Raw genomic sequence first — 17,067 nt, 5'->3', positions numbered from 1 at the left:
ACTGATTCCCAATGGTGAGAACCAATTTCTCCCCAGAAGACTTTTGCGGGAATCCTTAGTGACAATGAGGGGTAGACGCTGTCTAACAGATCCATACTGGACATCTACACTGCAGCTACCCAAAGTTTCCACAATCTGTCCCTTGTAGTCATGCAGGCGACACTTAGGTTTCAATAACTTGGGAAGAGGGTGCCAAAACAAGCCGAAACAAGTGGAAGAATGTGTTTTAATCTATGAGAGATACTCCTGAACCCAAGTCCACTTCCATTTTGCACTTCTTTCTATTTATTACTACAGTTGCAATGATCTCAGAACCGTGAGTTTCAACAATACCAACATTTTAAATCAAATATAGTTTTTGTACCTCACATCTGGGGAGGGAGAGGAACCAAGAATGCCTCTGGCTCCACATGGCAAAGAAGGTGGAGTCCCAGTGCTGCAAAACTGCCACAAAGCAACTGAACCCTACAGTCCAAACATGAGGGCTTTGTCCTTAAAGGGACAGTACAAGGAAAACACAGTAAGATAAAAAGTTAACTGCTGTGCAACTTCACAGACAACCCAGAAACCACAGATGGCAGCAAGAACACCCTAGGCCTACTCAGCAGGAGAAACCCTCTGACAGTCCCTGAGGATTTCTAGCCTTTCCCTGCTTAGGTACTCGGCACCTCCAATACAGAAAGGGTGATACTTTACCCAATTCCAGCTTCCTCAGCCGAAGCCCAAAGGAATGAGCGCGAGACAGGTAAGCCTCAGCGAGCTCAGTCCCAACCAGGTCACAGCAAGGAACCTGAACTTGACAAATTCCCACACCCCAAGAGCCTGGAGTCAGGACTGTCCAGTCAGAGCGAGAGCAAGGTGCAGCCCAAACCTGAGCGCACAGAGCACACAGAGCTCCTGCTGGCTGCTCTGGATAGGATTTATGGTCTTCTAATCATACCACCTGTCACTCACCCAATGGTCCAATCATCGCCCTTTGCACAATACCCAATCAAATTCAAACCTGGGCAATACTTAAAAGGACCAATCAATTCAAACTATTTCAAAACAATACAAGCAACATTATCATAATTAACATATCAACATTGATAAACAGTTGCATTACCATTATACACTGCACATGCCTAGACCTTAATAGTAGGTCATGACTTCATCAAGGTTGAGAGTTCAAACCCTCTAGAAACTTCTTGCCTCTAGTCATACAGCACAAGTGTGGACTTTAACTGTTCTACAATACTTAAAATGATTTCTTATTACTGACTTTGGAGAGTTAGGGTTGCATTTTTCAATGAGTCTCTGCCTAGTGGGATACTTGAAAATCAAACTTTTTGGCCTCAATTAAGACAATAGTTTTGTAGGGGGTGCACCCCTGCGCATGGCGGTGCATCCCCTACAAAAAGGTGTCACCAACACTTCCAGCAGCAGCTGTGGGTGGTCACCAACTCTTGGTCAGCGCTCACCACCCCCACCCCACCACCGGCAGGACTGGCAGTGGGAGCTCCCCTGCTTACCGCCACTGTGCTCCCACTGCTCTTGCTGCCACCACTGCACTCTTGCCACCGCTGTGCCCCCCCAGCCACTGGGGACACAAGTCGTTCGTGCTGGAGGACTTCATTCTAGCATCAGGTCAGACATCAAACATGCTCTGTCTCCAACACAGAGAAGTGTTACCCTTTCTGTAGATAGTTTCATTGTGCCTGCAGAGCAGGGGCCAGGACCAAGGATCTTTTTCCCTCCCTGAGAATTGCCCAAGCTAACAGATTTCCTCTTGCTTACTGTACCGTTTATACATTTTATATTGGACAGTGATTGGTTAAAAAAATGTAACTAAGCCTGGCAGCTTGAATGGAGGACTCCTTTCCAAGGGCCTACCCTAATAAGCCGGCTTGTTTTCCTCATTCTGGAACCATACCTCTTACATTTTGGCTTCCCACTGGCTCAGCTTCAACTTGAACAGTAGTGTGTGCCCTTGGTTAACTCATTCTGGTAGATCTTGCATTTGAACTATCAGGCTACATAAGGATGAATCACCTACCTCCAGAAACTTACCCGGAAGTGCAAAAAGTGGATTGATGCATTGTGAATTGCAAGTAAATGGAAATGCAGATAGCAAGAGTCAGGTATATAAGCTCCTGAGAGGGTGGGAATTCAGACATACTCCTGTAGATTAGCAGTCCTAGCTAGCTATTTCCACATTCCTCCAAGCTTCTGAATTGCACTTTAGAGGTACTTTACACTCCCCATTCTCTGTATGTAACATGGAGGCACTGAAACCCCAGTGTCTTATAAGCTATAAACAGGCATTGCCAAATGAAGTGGATCAGCTGTGCTGGGATGTGTCCTGGCACAGCTGATCTGCTTCATGGGATAATGCATAAATCGCCTGCATAGCTGGGCCTCTGCCACTCGCAGAGATTATTCCCTAGGCATGTGTATTGCAGACAGGTTTCCCCATATGCAGAAGTGTGCCCCAAGCTGGGGTATGTCTGGGCAATACTTACACCTGAGAAATCTCCTTTTGGTGGATTTCAGAAGCACACATCTGCAAACAGAGAACCCAGACAGGCACTACCCTGGCTTCCAGGGTCCAATCCTGTGTTCCCCAAGCATGGGAATATGTCTTGGGTTAGTACTATTCAATAATTTTATTAATGAAATGGGAATTCTTGGGGCATGCAGGATCAGGCCCCTGAAGCCCCACATCTGTCTGTGGTGGTTTGAAAGTGGGAGTAGCTCAGCACTTCCACTCTTCTGCCATAAAGCAAACAGACATCTGCCACAATAAAACAGAACAAATGTATGCTACCTTTTGTTGCAGCCACAATTCTGGGCATCTGTGATGTGACAAAAGGCATAGATATCTGTTTGCTAGGCATTTGTGCTGCCGTAAAAATTTGCACAAAGGCACAAAGGCAGCATCTGTCTCCATCCATGCAGTCTCCAAAGTCTCTCCATTGACTTCCTGGGTATCCCAGGTGCCTCTCTAGGCCATTTTGAATCACCGCCCTAGGGCAGGTGATCAAAAGTTAAGTGAATCCATGCCGAAGTCAAGGCTCTACTTACACAATATGAATCTGTATTTATTTTTCAAAATAATATGATCCAACTCTTATGGGTCCATTAATGAAAATACACAATCAGTTAGAAGATTACATTCGGAAGATTCAGATTATTATTAAAAATAATTTATGCCAAGATAATGTGCTTGACTAATCATATTCACATTTTAAGATTCAATGAATAATTTATTTTCTGTTGCTGTTGCAGACTTAAAGACCCAAAGTCTCTGAAGAATGAATGAAATTCAGGCTGCCTGTTGGAATAGTACACCTGACTTGTTTAACAAATCTTGGAGTGGAGGTCATTACTATCAGGTGATCAGTGCAGCAGAAACAATTATCCTTCCTTCTCTAATTGGGATTATCTGTTCTACTGGTTTAATTGGAAATATCCTCATTGTGATCACTATAATAAGGTATGGAATATAGCATACGTTATGCAACAGTGGTTAACTATTGCAAAAATATATGAATAATTTAAGGCAGGGGTCAGGAACATACACTTAGTGGGCTAGATCTGGATCCACTGAGAGCCACTGGATCTGGCTCTAAGAGCTGCAGGCCTTTGCCTGTATTCATGCCCACACTGGGGCTGAGCAGCAAGGAGCTGTGCTAGGATCAAGGAGCTAGAAGTTGTGCCCATACCACTGCCACTTTTCCCTGTCCTCCTCCCCTTTCTCCCTCCCAAACTGTGCTGTGAATTCAGCTTCTAGTCAGAGGGGAGGCTCCACCCTAAAGTTCATTGATACAAAACCTGACGCCTTTATGTTCTCTATTTTTTCTTCAAGAGAAAAATAGAGGACATAAAGGCATCAGGTTTTGTATCAATAGAGGACAGAGGACAAACGGATTGTCCTCTATGATGGCCACCCTAAGATTCACTGGAACCAGGCTTGGTGGGAGAGCACTGGGGTAGAGGAAAAGTGGCAGCATCGTGGAAGCAGCTTCTAGCTGCTCTGTTCCGGGCAGGAGCTACACTTGTGCCACTGCTGATTCTCCCAGTCCCTGGACTTCCAAGCTATGGTGTGTTCACAGCTTCCACTCGGAAGGAAACTGCACTGGGATGGTACATAAAATAGAATACATTTATTTCATTATTATCTATTTATTTATTTCATTATTTATTGTATTCAAGTTTATTTCATGATTTATTTAGTACGTGAATGTTTCCTTAGTCATTTTAAGATTTACTTCTGTCAAAGCAAATTTCAGAAAATACAATGTCAATATATGCTTTGGTCCATTCCTTCTCAGGAAACAATGTAAGTGCCTGCTTTACTTCCTCCTCTGTTTATTCAGTTCAGAGGCACATGTTGAAGACCTATTCCTGAACGGATAGGGGGGCTTTATTAAAACCCAGTCCTGCTCCCACTGAAGTAAATAACAAAAATCCATTGGTTTTGATGCATTTTATATATGGCCTTACGCTTTATCTACTGCAGTGCTTCCCAAACTTTTCTGCAGCATGACCCCATTTATGCCTCCATTTCCTCAGCATGGCCCCTCACTCCCAACCCTAGCCCCTCATCCCCATGACTCCATCTGCTGATGTTGCGACCCCATTTGGGGTTGCAATCCACAGTTTGGGAACCACTGATCTACTCTTTTAGTCACTATTTCTGCCAGTTCCACACTGTTTAAAAACAATGCAATTTGGATCAGCAACCAGTCTCCTTACCCAGCAGAAAATCTGGGCAAGAGCTCACTACTTTGTGGATGTGTCTACACAAGACACTTTACTCAAGATTAAAGCAAACTACTGCACAGTAAGCATCACCGTCTACACATTCAGATGCTTACTACACAGTAATTGCCTCTAATCACAAGTAAATTTGCTACCTGGAAATACAAGTAGCAAATTTACTACTGATTACTTACTGCACAATAGATCACGTGTAGATGGCAGACTGGGAACAAATGTGGTCCCGGTCAGCCAGGCAGCAGGGGACAGGAGATTGCTCCCTGCCCCTAGAAGCTGTCTGATGCCAGGGTGGGCTCCGCCATCAGGGCCTGGGTAGGGAGCTGCCAGTCCCTGCTTCACAATCGTGATCACAATTGTGTAGAGAGGGCTGGGAGCTCCCTGCTGCTGGGGCAGTGTCCCAGCCTGTGCCAGGAGACAGCTGTCTCTGGTCCCAGGGCTCCCTGTCAGGCCCTGGGCAAGTGCAGGGGCTGGTGCAGGGATGGGAGCAGACTGCTGCCATGAGCAGCAAATCTGCTCCCATTTTCCCAAAGATGTAGATGCCTGCCTGGGGTGGGTTTACGCTAGAGTAAATTTTTCTCTAGCGTAAACCCACCCTGGAGCATTTGCATGCATAGATGTACCCTGTAATGTTTAGTGAAAAGCATAACTGCAAATTTCATTTGCATGTGGAACGTGTTTTCTTGAACAGAAATAGACTCAAGGAACCAAAAACCTTATTTTGAGATTTGTTTTAATGAAATAATATTTTTAAGTATTTAAAAATAATCAGTTGAAACATTATGCTTTTGTCTCTTGAACATTGTCCATTGGTCTAAGATTATGGTTTATATCATGCCAATATCTAGACAATGTTGGTTTACAAAGGTCTTCTAGAATTCCCGTTCTTTCTTCAGTATGACCCTTATGTGGAGACAAGAGCTTAGGCATTACTTGGGGATGCTCACAGGCCAGTAGAGGCTAGCTAAGCAGCCTAGATCAGGGGTTTTAAACCCACCCCACCTCACAAAGTTGGATCTGGACCATCAGGCTCTTCATAGATTGGATCTAGATGCTGCGACTGCAGCAGGATGAGCAGTAGCAGCCATGGTGTGCTGAGCAGTAGTAACAGCTGCCGCTTGCTCTTTACCATTGTGTCCACCCTGCTTGCCCTATCCTTAAATTCTTAACCCCTCTACAAGCCCAAGACCAGACAGCACAGCTCCGCTGGCTATAAGTTTGACACCCCTGACCTAGACAGCTGCCAGTTTAGGACAACTTTTCTGTGTTCTAGCTACTGACATTGCATAGCTGCCTTACTAAACCACAGAACTGACTTCTGTGCATCAAAAAACATTTTCTAGTTTTCTGATTTTTATCAGCAGGTTTTTTTTGTTGGAGGTCTTAAACTATGTGGTTCTACCACAAGCTCTTGGGTTAATAGACATATTCCCTAGAAGCTGATTTTTAACTGTGCAATGTGAATTGATCATAAATGTTATGGCTTATGGCTAATACACTTCACCATTATCAAGATTTAATAAATAGGTACAATGGATGGGTAGATTCTCAAAGGCACAATGGGGATTAGGTACCTAACTGATCTTTGTGCCTTTGAAAAAAATCCCTTAATTGCTTAAAATCCAATGAATATTGCACAAAAGCTGACACCAAAATCAGCTTACAGCTCTACTAAGAAGAATAATTATGGAAATAGCATTTGTCTAGTGTGGATATGAAGTGAATAAGACTTTTTAAATGAATGAATGGACATACAGGGCGATACATTTCTTTGAGCAGCTAAATTTAGTTATGCAATCTTAGGGAAAGAAATGAAAAGGAACAAAATTATCTCCCTCCCATGAACAGCTTTTGTCATGCCTTTGGCATGAAGTAAAAAATCATAAAGACAGATAGGAATAAGGAAAGATTAGTTTTAAGAAAAAAAACCCCAAGGTTCACACTAAAATTTAAGTATTGCAATTCATGACAATGAATGTTTACATGCAGGGTTTGAAAACAGTGCATTTGAAAATTTAATGTGGTAATTTTTGTCATTGGCTGAGATCAGCAAAAATTATGTGCCCGGGGTCATATTTGCTTTCTTTATTAAATAGAGTTTTACTTTTTTTTTTGTTAACATGAAAGTCTATTCTTCAGAGAGAGAGCAAGCTGAATTCTGTCCCTGCTTAGGTACTATTTGAAGGGTTGTTCACATGGAGATGTGTGACCTAGAAAGAACCCTGGATTTCATACTGCAGATTAATATTACAGAACCTGTAAGGGTAGTTGATTGAGCTGGACTTCCCTTAGAGACAGTAGCTGTGATTCCACATTGAAAGCATCCAGAAATGCACTGGGTAACTTTCATCCCAAAATAATGGAGAGTAGAGATTTATTGTACCACAGTTAAAAAGAAAAAGAAAAAGAGATAAAGAACTTTCTGAGCACAGGTGGGAAGTTCAAAGAGCTCAACAGGGCAACTGGCCAATCTCTGTCCTAGGATTCTGAAAGAATTGGCACATAAAATCACAGGTATGAAAACAAAGTGTTTTTAATAAATCTATTGAGGTGGCTCTGCTACAGTGTGAATGGAAAGTAACGAAGGTAATAGCTATCTTTAAAAAAGGGATAACAGAAATCTGGCCTATTAGTCTAACTTCAAAGGTATTCAAAGCTTTGCAATAAATTCTGAGGGACGGGATAGAGGAAAGTGTCACAACCCAATTAAATTGTGCCCATGCCACTGAGCAAGAGATACCATTCAAATCATCCTCATTTTGACGATTAAGGGTTAAAAGACATCCCTGCCAAAAATTCCTTGAAACAAAACGCGGCCGGAGTACTGTAGATAATTGGTCAGCTGAAATAAAATGCTAGGGAAAACTATATATAATTGGTCCAAAAATAAGCGTAAGCTCCTCACACGTAGCACACACGTAACAGGTAGAGAAACCTAACCCACTACCTTGTAACTTGAGGAGACAAAGAGCTGCCACCTGCCAAAAATTAAAGATTCCATATAACGGTTCACCATTGGATATTCCTGTAAAACACCTCTGTCTATAAATAGTTTAACGGTTTCTGCCCAAGGCGGAGAGCTCTGGGGATCTCACAGGAAACACCTGTGCTTGTCACCAGAGAATTGGGAAATTGATCAATTCCCAATCAATCACCCCATCAGCGTAAAATATTGACGTAGAAAGTCTTGCAAGCGCGACCATTCGTTCCCGGTGCCACGTCCGTCATTCTCTCGTCGTAACCTAACTGCGTGCGTGTACTCAACTCTGTAACCGAAGTTATATGCGTATACTCGACTCTGTAACCGAAGCTGTAACGGAACAAAGGCTCGCCTGCGTCGTCCATCACTATCTAGGCGACGTAAGTAAACAAACTCCTGTAACCTACACGCGTCTGTGCCTGGTTAATTCCACTCCATCCATCAATTACCCACCTGCCGAGCTCTAAATCTAAACACTCCGGTGTGTGAGTCAGGCGGCTGCTCTGATTCACGACAGAAAGGAGGTAAATAGGGTAAAAAAAAAACAAAATAGGTATAAACTAAATGTTTCTTTAGGGTGGAAATAAAAAGAACCATCTGAACAATGAAGGGGTGATGGCAAAAAAGTGACAGCAATGGTGAGATGCTGATGGAGCTTGACCAATCTATAAAAACTATTGCATGAAGTGGAGGCCTGCAATAGCAAGGTCTGGAGTTGATGTTCCAAGCATCCCTTACAGTCCTATGTTTTTATGATGAAGAAAAAGGGTGGAATTATATCATTGGCATGTAGGCTGTCTGTACTGGATTGCTGGCTCTTTGTTTTTCAGTGAGATGGAAGAGATGGGCAATTCCTCTGCACCAAGAGAGAGCTAGTATGGGATGTCTGTTTCTCTTGCTTTTATTTATGATTATTTTCAAATATAGAAACAATGATAATGTTATAATCACAATATTTTTCATGCATTGCATCAATATATTACCCAATGGACATAGGTAAAGGTTTTCTAATTGGTCTATGAGATAAAGTCACTCCTGGTAGTGAGCTGTCTGAACAAGAACATCTTGGACAAAGTTATCCAGCTATCAATGAACAGACATACCAACAATTTAAGTAGTTTAAATATTTCAGAGCAAGGGGACAAAGACAGACATTCAGGCCCATGCTCTAACATATGGTGCTTTACATAAAGTGCCATGAGTTAGAGTTCTGCTCCCATCCCTCTCCCCACTCCACCCCCTGGACCAAACAGATGTTTGCCAGTTGATTTGGGTGGGATTGAGCCTGTCTGCACTGGCCCTCCTGGCCAGCAGGCTTCCAAGAAGACTAATGCACTGCCACTCTCCCCAGCCCCACTTCCACCCACCAGATCTGAGACTGTCAGCAGGGAAGGAGAGGGGAGAACAAAGTGAGCAGCAGCAAGCTGCTGGCTGGGATTTCCCAAGCCTGAGATGGAGGGGGCATGGATTGGGGACAGCCAGGGTACCAGGGGGACCATGAGGTGGGAGGCCTCCGACTCAACCCCTCCCCTTCAGCTGAGGCTGGGCAAAGCCCAGCTGGCAGCTGAGTTTTATTAGCTTCCTCCTTCCCCCTCCCTCCCTGCTGACAGTCCTGGGGGCATGGCGGGCTGCATCAGCCCAGCCCCCAGTGCATGAAAAATGAATCTTAGGGAACACAAGTTCCCTAAGGTGCTCTAAAGCAGGGCACCTTCATCTAATACTTCATTTGAGGAGGGTTCATTTTTCACATGATTGGCCACTTTAAAAGTGCTCTGCAGCCATGCACGTATGTCACGACATGACTATAGAGTGCTTTCAAGGCCTAGTTGTATAAAAAATATAAGTTGTATAAGTGCCCAGGGTGTCAAATTTACAGCCCATGGGCTGGATCTGGCTTGTACAGACATGTAATCTGGCCTCCAGGCTCCTAGAGGGGCCAGGAATTTGGGGGCAGGGAGAGAGGGGGCCTGCTGGGAATGTGTGGTGGTGCTGCAGGATGAGCACCCACAGCATTAACCCCTGAGCCACCATGGCTTGTCCTGCCTCTGATGCCATATCCAGATCTAGCCCCTGAGTATCCCTACCGTCTGGAAGAAGGTTGAGTTTGACACACTTGCTTTAAAGCATTATGACTCATAACAATTTGATGAGAGAACAAATTAAGGCATGGATACAAAGTAGGGGAGGCCTGTTACTCATTTCTGCAGAACTTATATATGTTATGAGACCTAGTTAGTTATTGAGAAGGATGAAGGACACCCAAGCATCTTTAAAAAATAAAGTACCAAGTGTGGTTTAGGAGAATAAAGTGTAGACAAGTGTAAAGAGGATTATTGCAAGAGAACCCAAGTGTAGTAAATGTAAAATTCCAAGGACTTTAGTAGACCACATGTATAGTAAGGATCCTGGAAGACAGGCGAACTAATCATCTCTTGGAAGGCCATTTCTACTGTGTTGATGTTTGTTGAAGGACAACATTGAGAAAGACCTAAGAGAACTCAATGGGTATTACCAGGAATGGCCAGAAGCTGGGCATCTATAAAGCCATCAAATTGTATCCCTGAAAAACTATTATTGTCTATTATGCACAGGTGTGTGATGGTACAAAATACATGATTTTTGACCTAAATATCCTCTTCCTACATTGATTATGAAGGATTTTTTTGATATTCAGAACATTTGCTGTGCTCTCAAAATCCCAGTTAATGTAGGGTCTGAAGCCTGGAGAGGAGGCATGATGATTTGTAACAGCACATAAATGAACTTGTCATGCTCTTCAAAGTTGTTACTAGAATCTAGGCAGTGTCTGAATGATCACAATCAGCTCTGTTTAGCACATTATTGTTAACAAATTGGGATCAGTCTTTCCAATTCCTTCCTAGTCAGTTTGACTTGTAGGAAGAGAACTGGTTAGTGTGTGGGACCAGCCACAGAAATTAGACATTTAACATTTAGGACTGAAGTAGTGATTATTTTCATATTCTTTGAAACAGTTGTATGGAATAGCAACTTTACATAAATATTCTAATGCTTTGAATATAACCTATTCCTCTCCCCCTTTCCCCCCACGCCCACCTGCCAAATATGGACGGCCAAGGTGATATCTTAGCAACTGGTGAAAAATTATTAATTTAACAGAAGAAATAAACTAGAAGAATGTATAAGCGTTTGCAATTAAGGCTGCAAGTTGTTGCTTTCCTGGTAGAGTTGAGAAATAATGGAGGTTGGCAGGTTATAGACAACACAGTATTAATACAAATATTGGTAAACTGTAAATAAATAAATTGGTGTTACAATGATGTGAAGCAATACAGTATATGAAATAAGTAATTTCAAATATTGCAATGTAACTGTAATGTAACAAAACTGAAGAGTTATAAAACAGCTACAATGTTCTCAATTGGTAGCTTTTAGGATGTTGTTGCATTAGTGCAAATAATATGAAATATGAGATGCTGTCTGAGTGGAACTGATTATTTGTGAAATGTCAGTGGCAAAAGCAATTTGCTAAATTGTGCCACTATGTGAGTTGATTAGAATTTTCCTGACTGTAGATCTGCTCTGTTACCTTTTGTATATTAGAGCAACGTTTACAAACAAGCTTATTCCAACTGCTGGAAAATAAATTTAAAAGGAATATTATAGGCATACACGCACCTACTGCTTTCAGAAACCCTTTAGAGCATGTATATAATTGCACTCTTTGCTAGGGCATGAAATACATATTGAAGTATGGACCAGATTCTATAAAGCATTTCAGCACATGCTTACTTTTAAGCAGATGAGTAACTCAATGTGATGACTTGTGTTCACTGTAGTCAAGGGTCTGTGCACATGCTTTAAGTTGAGCATCCTTTAATAAATTGGAAGTTAACAGGTGATGAGCTAATGCAATGTAATAAAACCCCAAGGAGGTTTTGGAAATTAACATATATCTCATAAATGTATTCCTTTTCATCATATTTCTGACTCTGTGCTTTGTTACTTATGTTTTTATGCACCAATATGTCCAGAAATACTGCCAGTGACACAAGCCCCACTGAAATACAGCTCATCTGCACATATTCCTCCCAGCTCAAACTGAAGGCTTTACTGACAATTTTTTTAAAGCACCGAATCCACATCTGGTGGATATCAGATGGCTCCACTGAAGACTTTCCCACTAGTCTTTACTGTTTATAGATATATTATAAATAAAAGCTATTATAAAAGAGTTAGTTAAGGTTAAGGTTGTTCAGGTTGCCCAATATCCAGATTTGGCCCAATATAAAGTTGTGTCTATGGCTGAATCGCTGATTCTCTGAATCAGCATCGAATCTTCACATTCAGATTTGGCTGAATCAAACCCAGACAGTGATCCAAATCAGTGAACCGAATCACTGTCCCCCAAATCAGGCCAAATCTGAATCCAAATCGAATACTGCCTGCTTCACATGCTGCTAGTTGTAAGTTAAGGTTGTAACATCAAGCCATCAAAAGTAAGGAAACAGCAGAATTAACGTTCCCTATACAGTCTTAATGCACTACATGTGTGTATACATTGTATAATTTTTAAGTATTGATCACCTAGAGGACCTGTGTCTCATTCACTGGGACTCATTTAACCTTAGGCACTTTTGAAAATCCCACCGGTCCACTATCTGCATCTTTAATGACCGAGTACCCTCCAAAACCTGCCCATTTATGCATTGCATCACCCTATCCCTTGGTCACATTCTCTCCTCTAACACCAGATTCCCACTCCTCTCGCTTGAATTGACTTTACACCCAAGAATTTCCATTGCTTACCATACAGGTATTGTGAATAAAAATAGGCCCAAAAGCTCTTTAAATTATGTAGTTTGCAAATGGAAATGGAAGGTCACTGACTTGGACATGAGTAACTTAATAGTATTAGTAGAGATGTTTGGAAATTCCAGCAAAAGAAAGTTTGGTTAAAAGTTCAATTTGTTGAGTCCAAAATGTTTTGTTGTGAACATTTGAATGGAAATGTACCTGGATTCCATTCCTAGGGGGTCTGCCCCACATCTCGGAAGGCTGCAAGCTGTGTGTTTGATAGGTGTATCCTGGGAACCCCGTGAATTTCAAGTTTCTGATTCAGACTGAAACCAAATTTCAGATGCACTAAATGTTTCTGTGATGAAGAAATCCTGATTTTCAGCCAGCACTACTTTTCGTATAAATGGTATTCATAGAACAATAATTCTCAACCAGGGTTCTAGGGTCATGAGGTGCCTTTGAAGGGTGTCATATGGTACAAGATAAGCTCAGGCTCATCCCTGCCTGGTCATTTTATCCATCCCCCCACTGCCTGGGCCCTCTGTAAGGAGGTAAACACTATAATAAATTTATTTTTGAAACACAGTATTGCTCAATTCACAAAAGTTAGAGATGTTCCTTGAATCTAAAAAGTTTAAGAGCCACTGTCATAGAATCATAAAAAAGTAGGGCTGGAAGAGACTGCAGGATGTCATCTCATTCAACACTGTGCTCAAAGCTGGATATGTCAGGAATCACCTGATGAAGCGAGCTTGGACTCTCAAAAGCTTTTGTATCTTTGAATTAGTTACTCTATAAAGTGCTGCTCTACCCTGCCTTCTGCCTGACTTCAGATGAACACATCTAACTACCTTTCTGATACTATGTCATTTATTTCAGAACTAAAAAGAAATCGATTCCAGATATCTATATCTGCAATCTGGCTATAGCAGATTTGGTTCATATCATTGGTATGCCCTTTCTTATTCATCAATGGGCTCGAGGAGGAGAGTGGGTGTTTGGTAGCCCTCTGTGTACCATCGTTACATCATTGGATACATGCAACCAATTTGCATGCAGCGCTATTATGACGGTAATGAGTTTGGACAGGTAGGTAGTTTACTATGAATACCTTTAAATGCAGCACAGCAAATATAGTACTGTTGGAATTTCACATTTACAAAGAGTGTCCCAGTATCAAAACTTTAATAGTTCAAGAATAAGAGACTGTCATTCGCTCCAGGTGTTGCTTTGCAAATGATATAATGTCCTTACATTGCTATTTGGAGCCTCAAATTAACATGATACTTAAATAGATGGTTAATTTTGAGAAATAATACAACCAACTTCATGCCTACATTCCTTGCTGACTTAAGGTGCACTTGTAATAATATTCATAATAATACTCATTTTCACTGAAACTCAATATATTTACACTAACCTTATTTTATAACAAAGCATAGATAGAGAGTCTAATATCTGTTTATGTTATTTCTAATATCTGTTTTCCGTGTTGGAATTCAGTAATAGTTTTGACAGCATAATAAGGGTCTTAATTTCTACCATATCAATGACTTCCAAAAGCAGTTTGTCTGTGTTCACTATGTTAAGGAGAATTCTGAACAGTTCCCAGGAGACTTTACCAAGTGCAGGGGAAAGTGTGAACAAAACAGAACTTCACAGATACATTCATAGGAGGGAGGCATTAGGAATGTATTCAGACAGGGATGTTGACGATATGGTCCGCAATCTGGATCCAACCCATGGCGCTGTTTCATATGGCCCATGGAGCTCCTGGAGAAGACAGGAATTTGGGGCAGCTGGGCAAATGACGGCTGTATTAACTGCTGCACCACAACTGTTGTTCATCCCACTGGTGAATGTGGGTCCAGATGTGGGCCATAATATGCCCACATGGTCTGGATCTGGCCTGGGAAGCTGGGTGAGTTTTATATCCCTGTATTTATAGAATCTTAAAGCGACAGGCTAGGAGATACGTATTAGAAGTAAAAAACAAAATGTGATGGGTAGAAGAGTGTATTTATGAGCTGTCAGCATAAAAAGTAGCATCTCAACCCTTGTGAGTTGACTGGAATCGCCACAGGATGAGGAGGAGAACAGGACTAAGGTGAGAACCTTGACACTTCTCAATAGAGAATACAAATAGAAAAATAAAGTCCAAACACAGATTAAAAAATCAATATTTTTAGTAAAAAGTATAGAATGATATCAGAAGAAATGATTAAATGGCAAGGAATTGGATAAACAATGTGTAGGAAAATGGCAACTGTCATGGAAGTCCCATTTTAAAGACTGTGTTCATAAATCAGCATGTTATTCATGTGAGGAAAAATGCAATGGGTAGAAAAATATTTCCCTTTGTGCATCCAAATATCAGCTCTCTAACCAAAAAAGGGAAGGGAACAGGGTTGGCACTTATATACAGGCTGCAGTCCAGTTATCCCCATACTGTGGATGCATATGCATGCACATATAGACTGAGTGTGTGTTGTGGGCTATACAGTGGCTGGGTAAGTGTGCAGTTAGTGCCAAATCCATGCAGCCCTGTCATGTACCCCTAGTGGCTGAGTAGACCCAGCACTAAAGTTATTACTGGGTCATGTCTACGCATGCATTAATGTGCTTTAATTAATTGTGCTTAAATTTGATACCTGCATTTGAAGGTACAAATTTAGGCACGTTTTGCCTTATTTCACCATTTTAAAACAGACGTGAAGTTTGTGAGGGGACCAGGACCAAGAGTGCAAGAGATGAATCCTGAGGGGCTGTATAGAGTAGGCAACCTGGGTAGTCCTGACAAGCTATACAAAGTAGGGTAGTGTGACTGAGGCCCAAGAAAGGAGCAGAGCGAGTGTGGCCCTGCTAGGGGTAGTATGAGAGAGGCTTAGCATGGGACTGAGTTCAGCCCGGTAAGGGGCTGAGAGAATTGTCACTGGTATGTGATGCCATCTGCAAGGCATGGGACATGGTAAAGGGAAGGTCAGAGCTGTGTATTATGCCCTCGGCATCAAGCAATAAATGGGCAGCCTCCCGCCTATAAACAACTATTCAGTTCCAACAAAGGTATAGCACATGAGTCAGGTGGGCAGACTGCCCTAGACAGGTGAAAGGGCCAACAATTAGACTGGCCCTGGGAAGGCTCCCCCACCACAACCACATGCAGTGCACACACTATACCAACCCCACCTCTACAGCAAGCCCTAGGTCAGGCATGTACTGAATGTAGTACAAGTGGTTGGACTGGCTGCATGTACAGTACATGACACAGGAAGCTGGCACAGGGTACCCCATCAGACTGGCTCTACCCGCTGGCTCCAGCATGGCCTGATCTGGACCAGCCATGGAGCCAGCACATGCAATGCATGGAGTTAGCCAAGACCCACAGGCTGGATGGTATGGGTCATAGGCCAGAACTAGCTCATGGGCCTTAGGTCTTACACCCCTGCATTAATGGATTTTCAGGGACTTGAGTAGGGTGGAATAGACTCACTCTTAGGTGCCTAAATGTACTTTCACTTATTAGGTACAATTGAATCTAAGATTGTATGTCCTTGATAGATTTTGAGTTCTTCCTTCCTGTAAATACTGTATTTGCTCAAATACAAGATGAGGTTTTTTCCTCCAATCAACAGAGGGGGGAAAGTCCCTCATCTTACATTCGCATACAAGGAAACCACATTAAATGCATGGTCTGTCTTTGAACTGCTCCTTAAAGCAGCATGTGATCAATAATGGAAACCAACTCTGATCTTAATTAAATGTAGCCAACACTGAGCATGACCCATATAGGGGAAACATGTTCATATGATTAGTATGGCCCCACCCTCTATAAGGTGAAGCCAGACCAAGTTGCTCTGCATCTCATTTGCATATCAATTTTTAGAAGATCCCAGGGTCCATGACAAGAACACCCAGTTCCAGGCATGGGGGGGGGGGGGGGGGGGGAAAAACAGGGGGGGGGGGGGGCTAATTACCACTCCCTTTATGAGAGTTATCTGGAGTATGCACACATACTGAACAATGCTGAGCTGTGAGGTCACCATGGCTTGAAATGCTGTTGACTCTGCTGGGGCCCAGCCCAATGAACTACATGGTAAATCATAAGCCTTTTGGCTTTGAATTACTATCGTGCATAGTTAGTACTATAGTAGGTGCAAAAAGGCTACTCAAAAGTGTGTTTATGGATTACCAATGCTAAAATTTGCAGCAGTTTCAAAAAAGTTAAATGCATCAATTCTGGATGAACTAAATTAATAGTTACTATATACAAATCACTACAGTTATGTTTATTTCAAGGACAGTGTTTTCAGATTTGCACCTCATTTCCATGTGCTCCAAGAGAGCAGGTTCTGGATGTAAGAAGAGGGGAGGGGGCTGCAGGGGGAAGAAGTTGTGGGGGCAGAGGGCAAACGGACTACCTGACCCCCAATATTTTTTTTTTCTGTAGCAGTGGGAAGGGGGAAAATTCAAGACAAATGTCAAATAATTAAATTATATATCTGGAAAAGTATAACAAATTATATGCATTTTCCATATAGAGAATATAATTA

General features: G+C 42.2%; 1 protein-coding gene across 1 annotated transcript in view; it reads left to right on the top strand.

Annotated features, from left to right (window-relative positions):
* Positions 1-3,293: 3,293 nt before the first annotated feature.
* Positions 3,294-17,067, top strand: part of MCHR2 (melanin concentrating hormone receptor 2) — a 41,067-nt gene continuing 27,293 nt past the window's right edge. The window contains exons 1-2 of the mRNA XM_006020461.1: positions 3,294-3,475; positions 13,397-13,606. Coding sequence (XP_006020523.1) covers positions 3,294-3,475; positions 13,397-13,606 — 392 coding nt within the window. The remainder of the gene's footprint in view (positions 3,476-13,396; positions 13,607-17,067) is intronic.

This window comes from Alligator sinensis, unplaced genomic scaffold, assembly GCF_000455745.1.
Source record: "Alligator sinensis unplaced genomic scaffold, ASM45574v1 scaffold145_2, whole genome shotgun sequence".
In the NCBI taxonomy this organism is placed as follows: Eukaryota; Metazoa; Chordata; order Crocodylia; family Alligatoridae; genus Alligator; species Alligator sinensis.
This window is presented reverse-complemented; position numbering and strand designations above follow the sequence as displayed.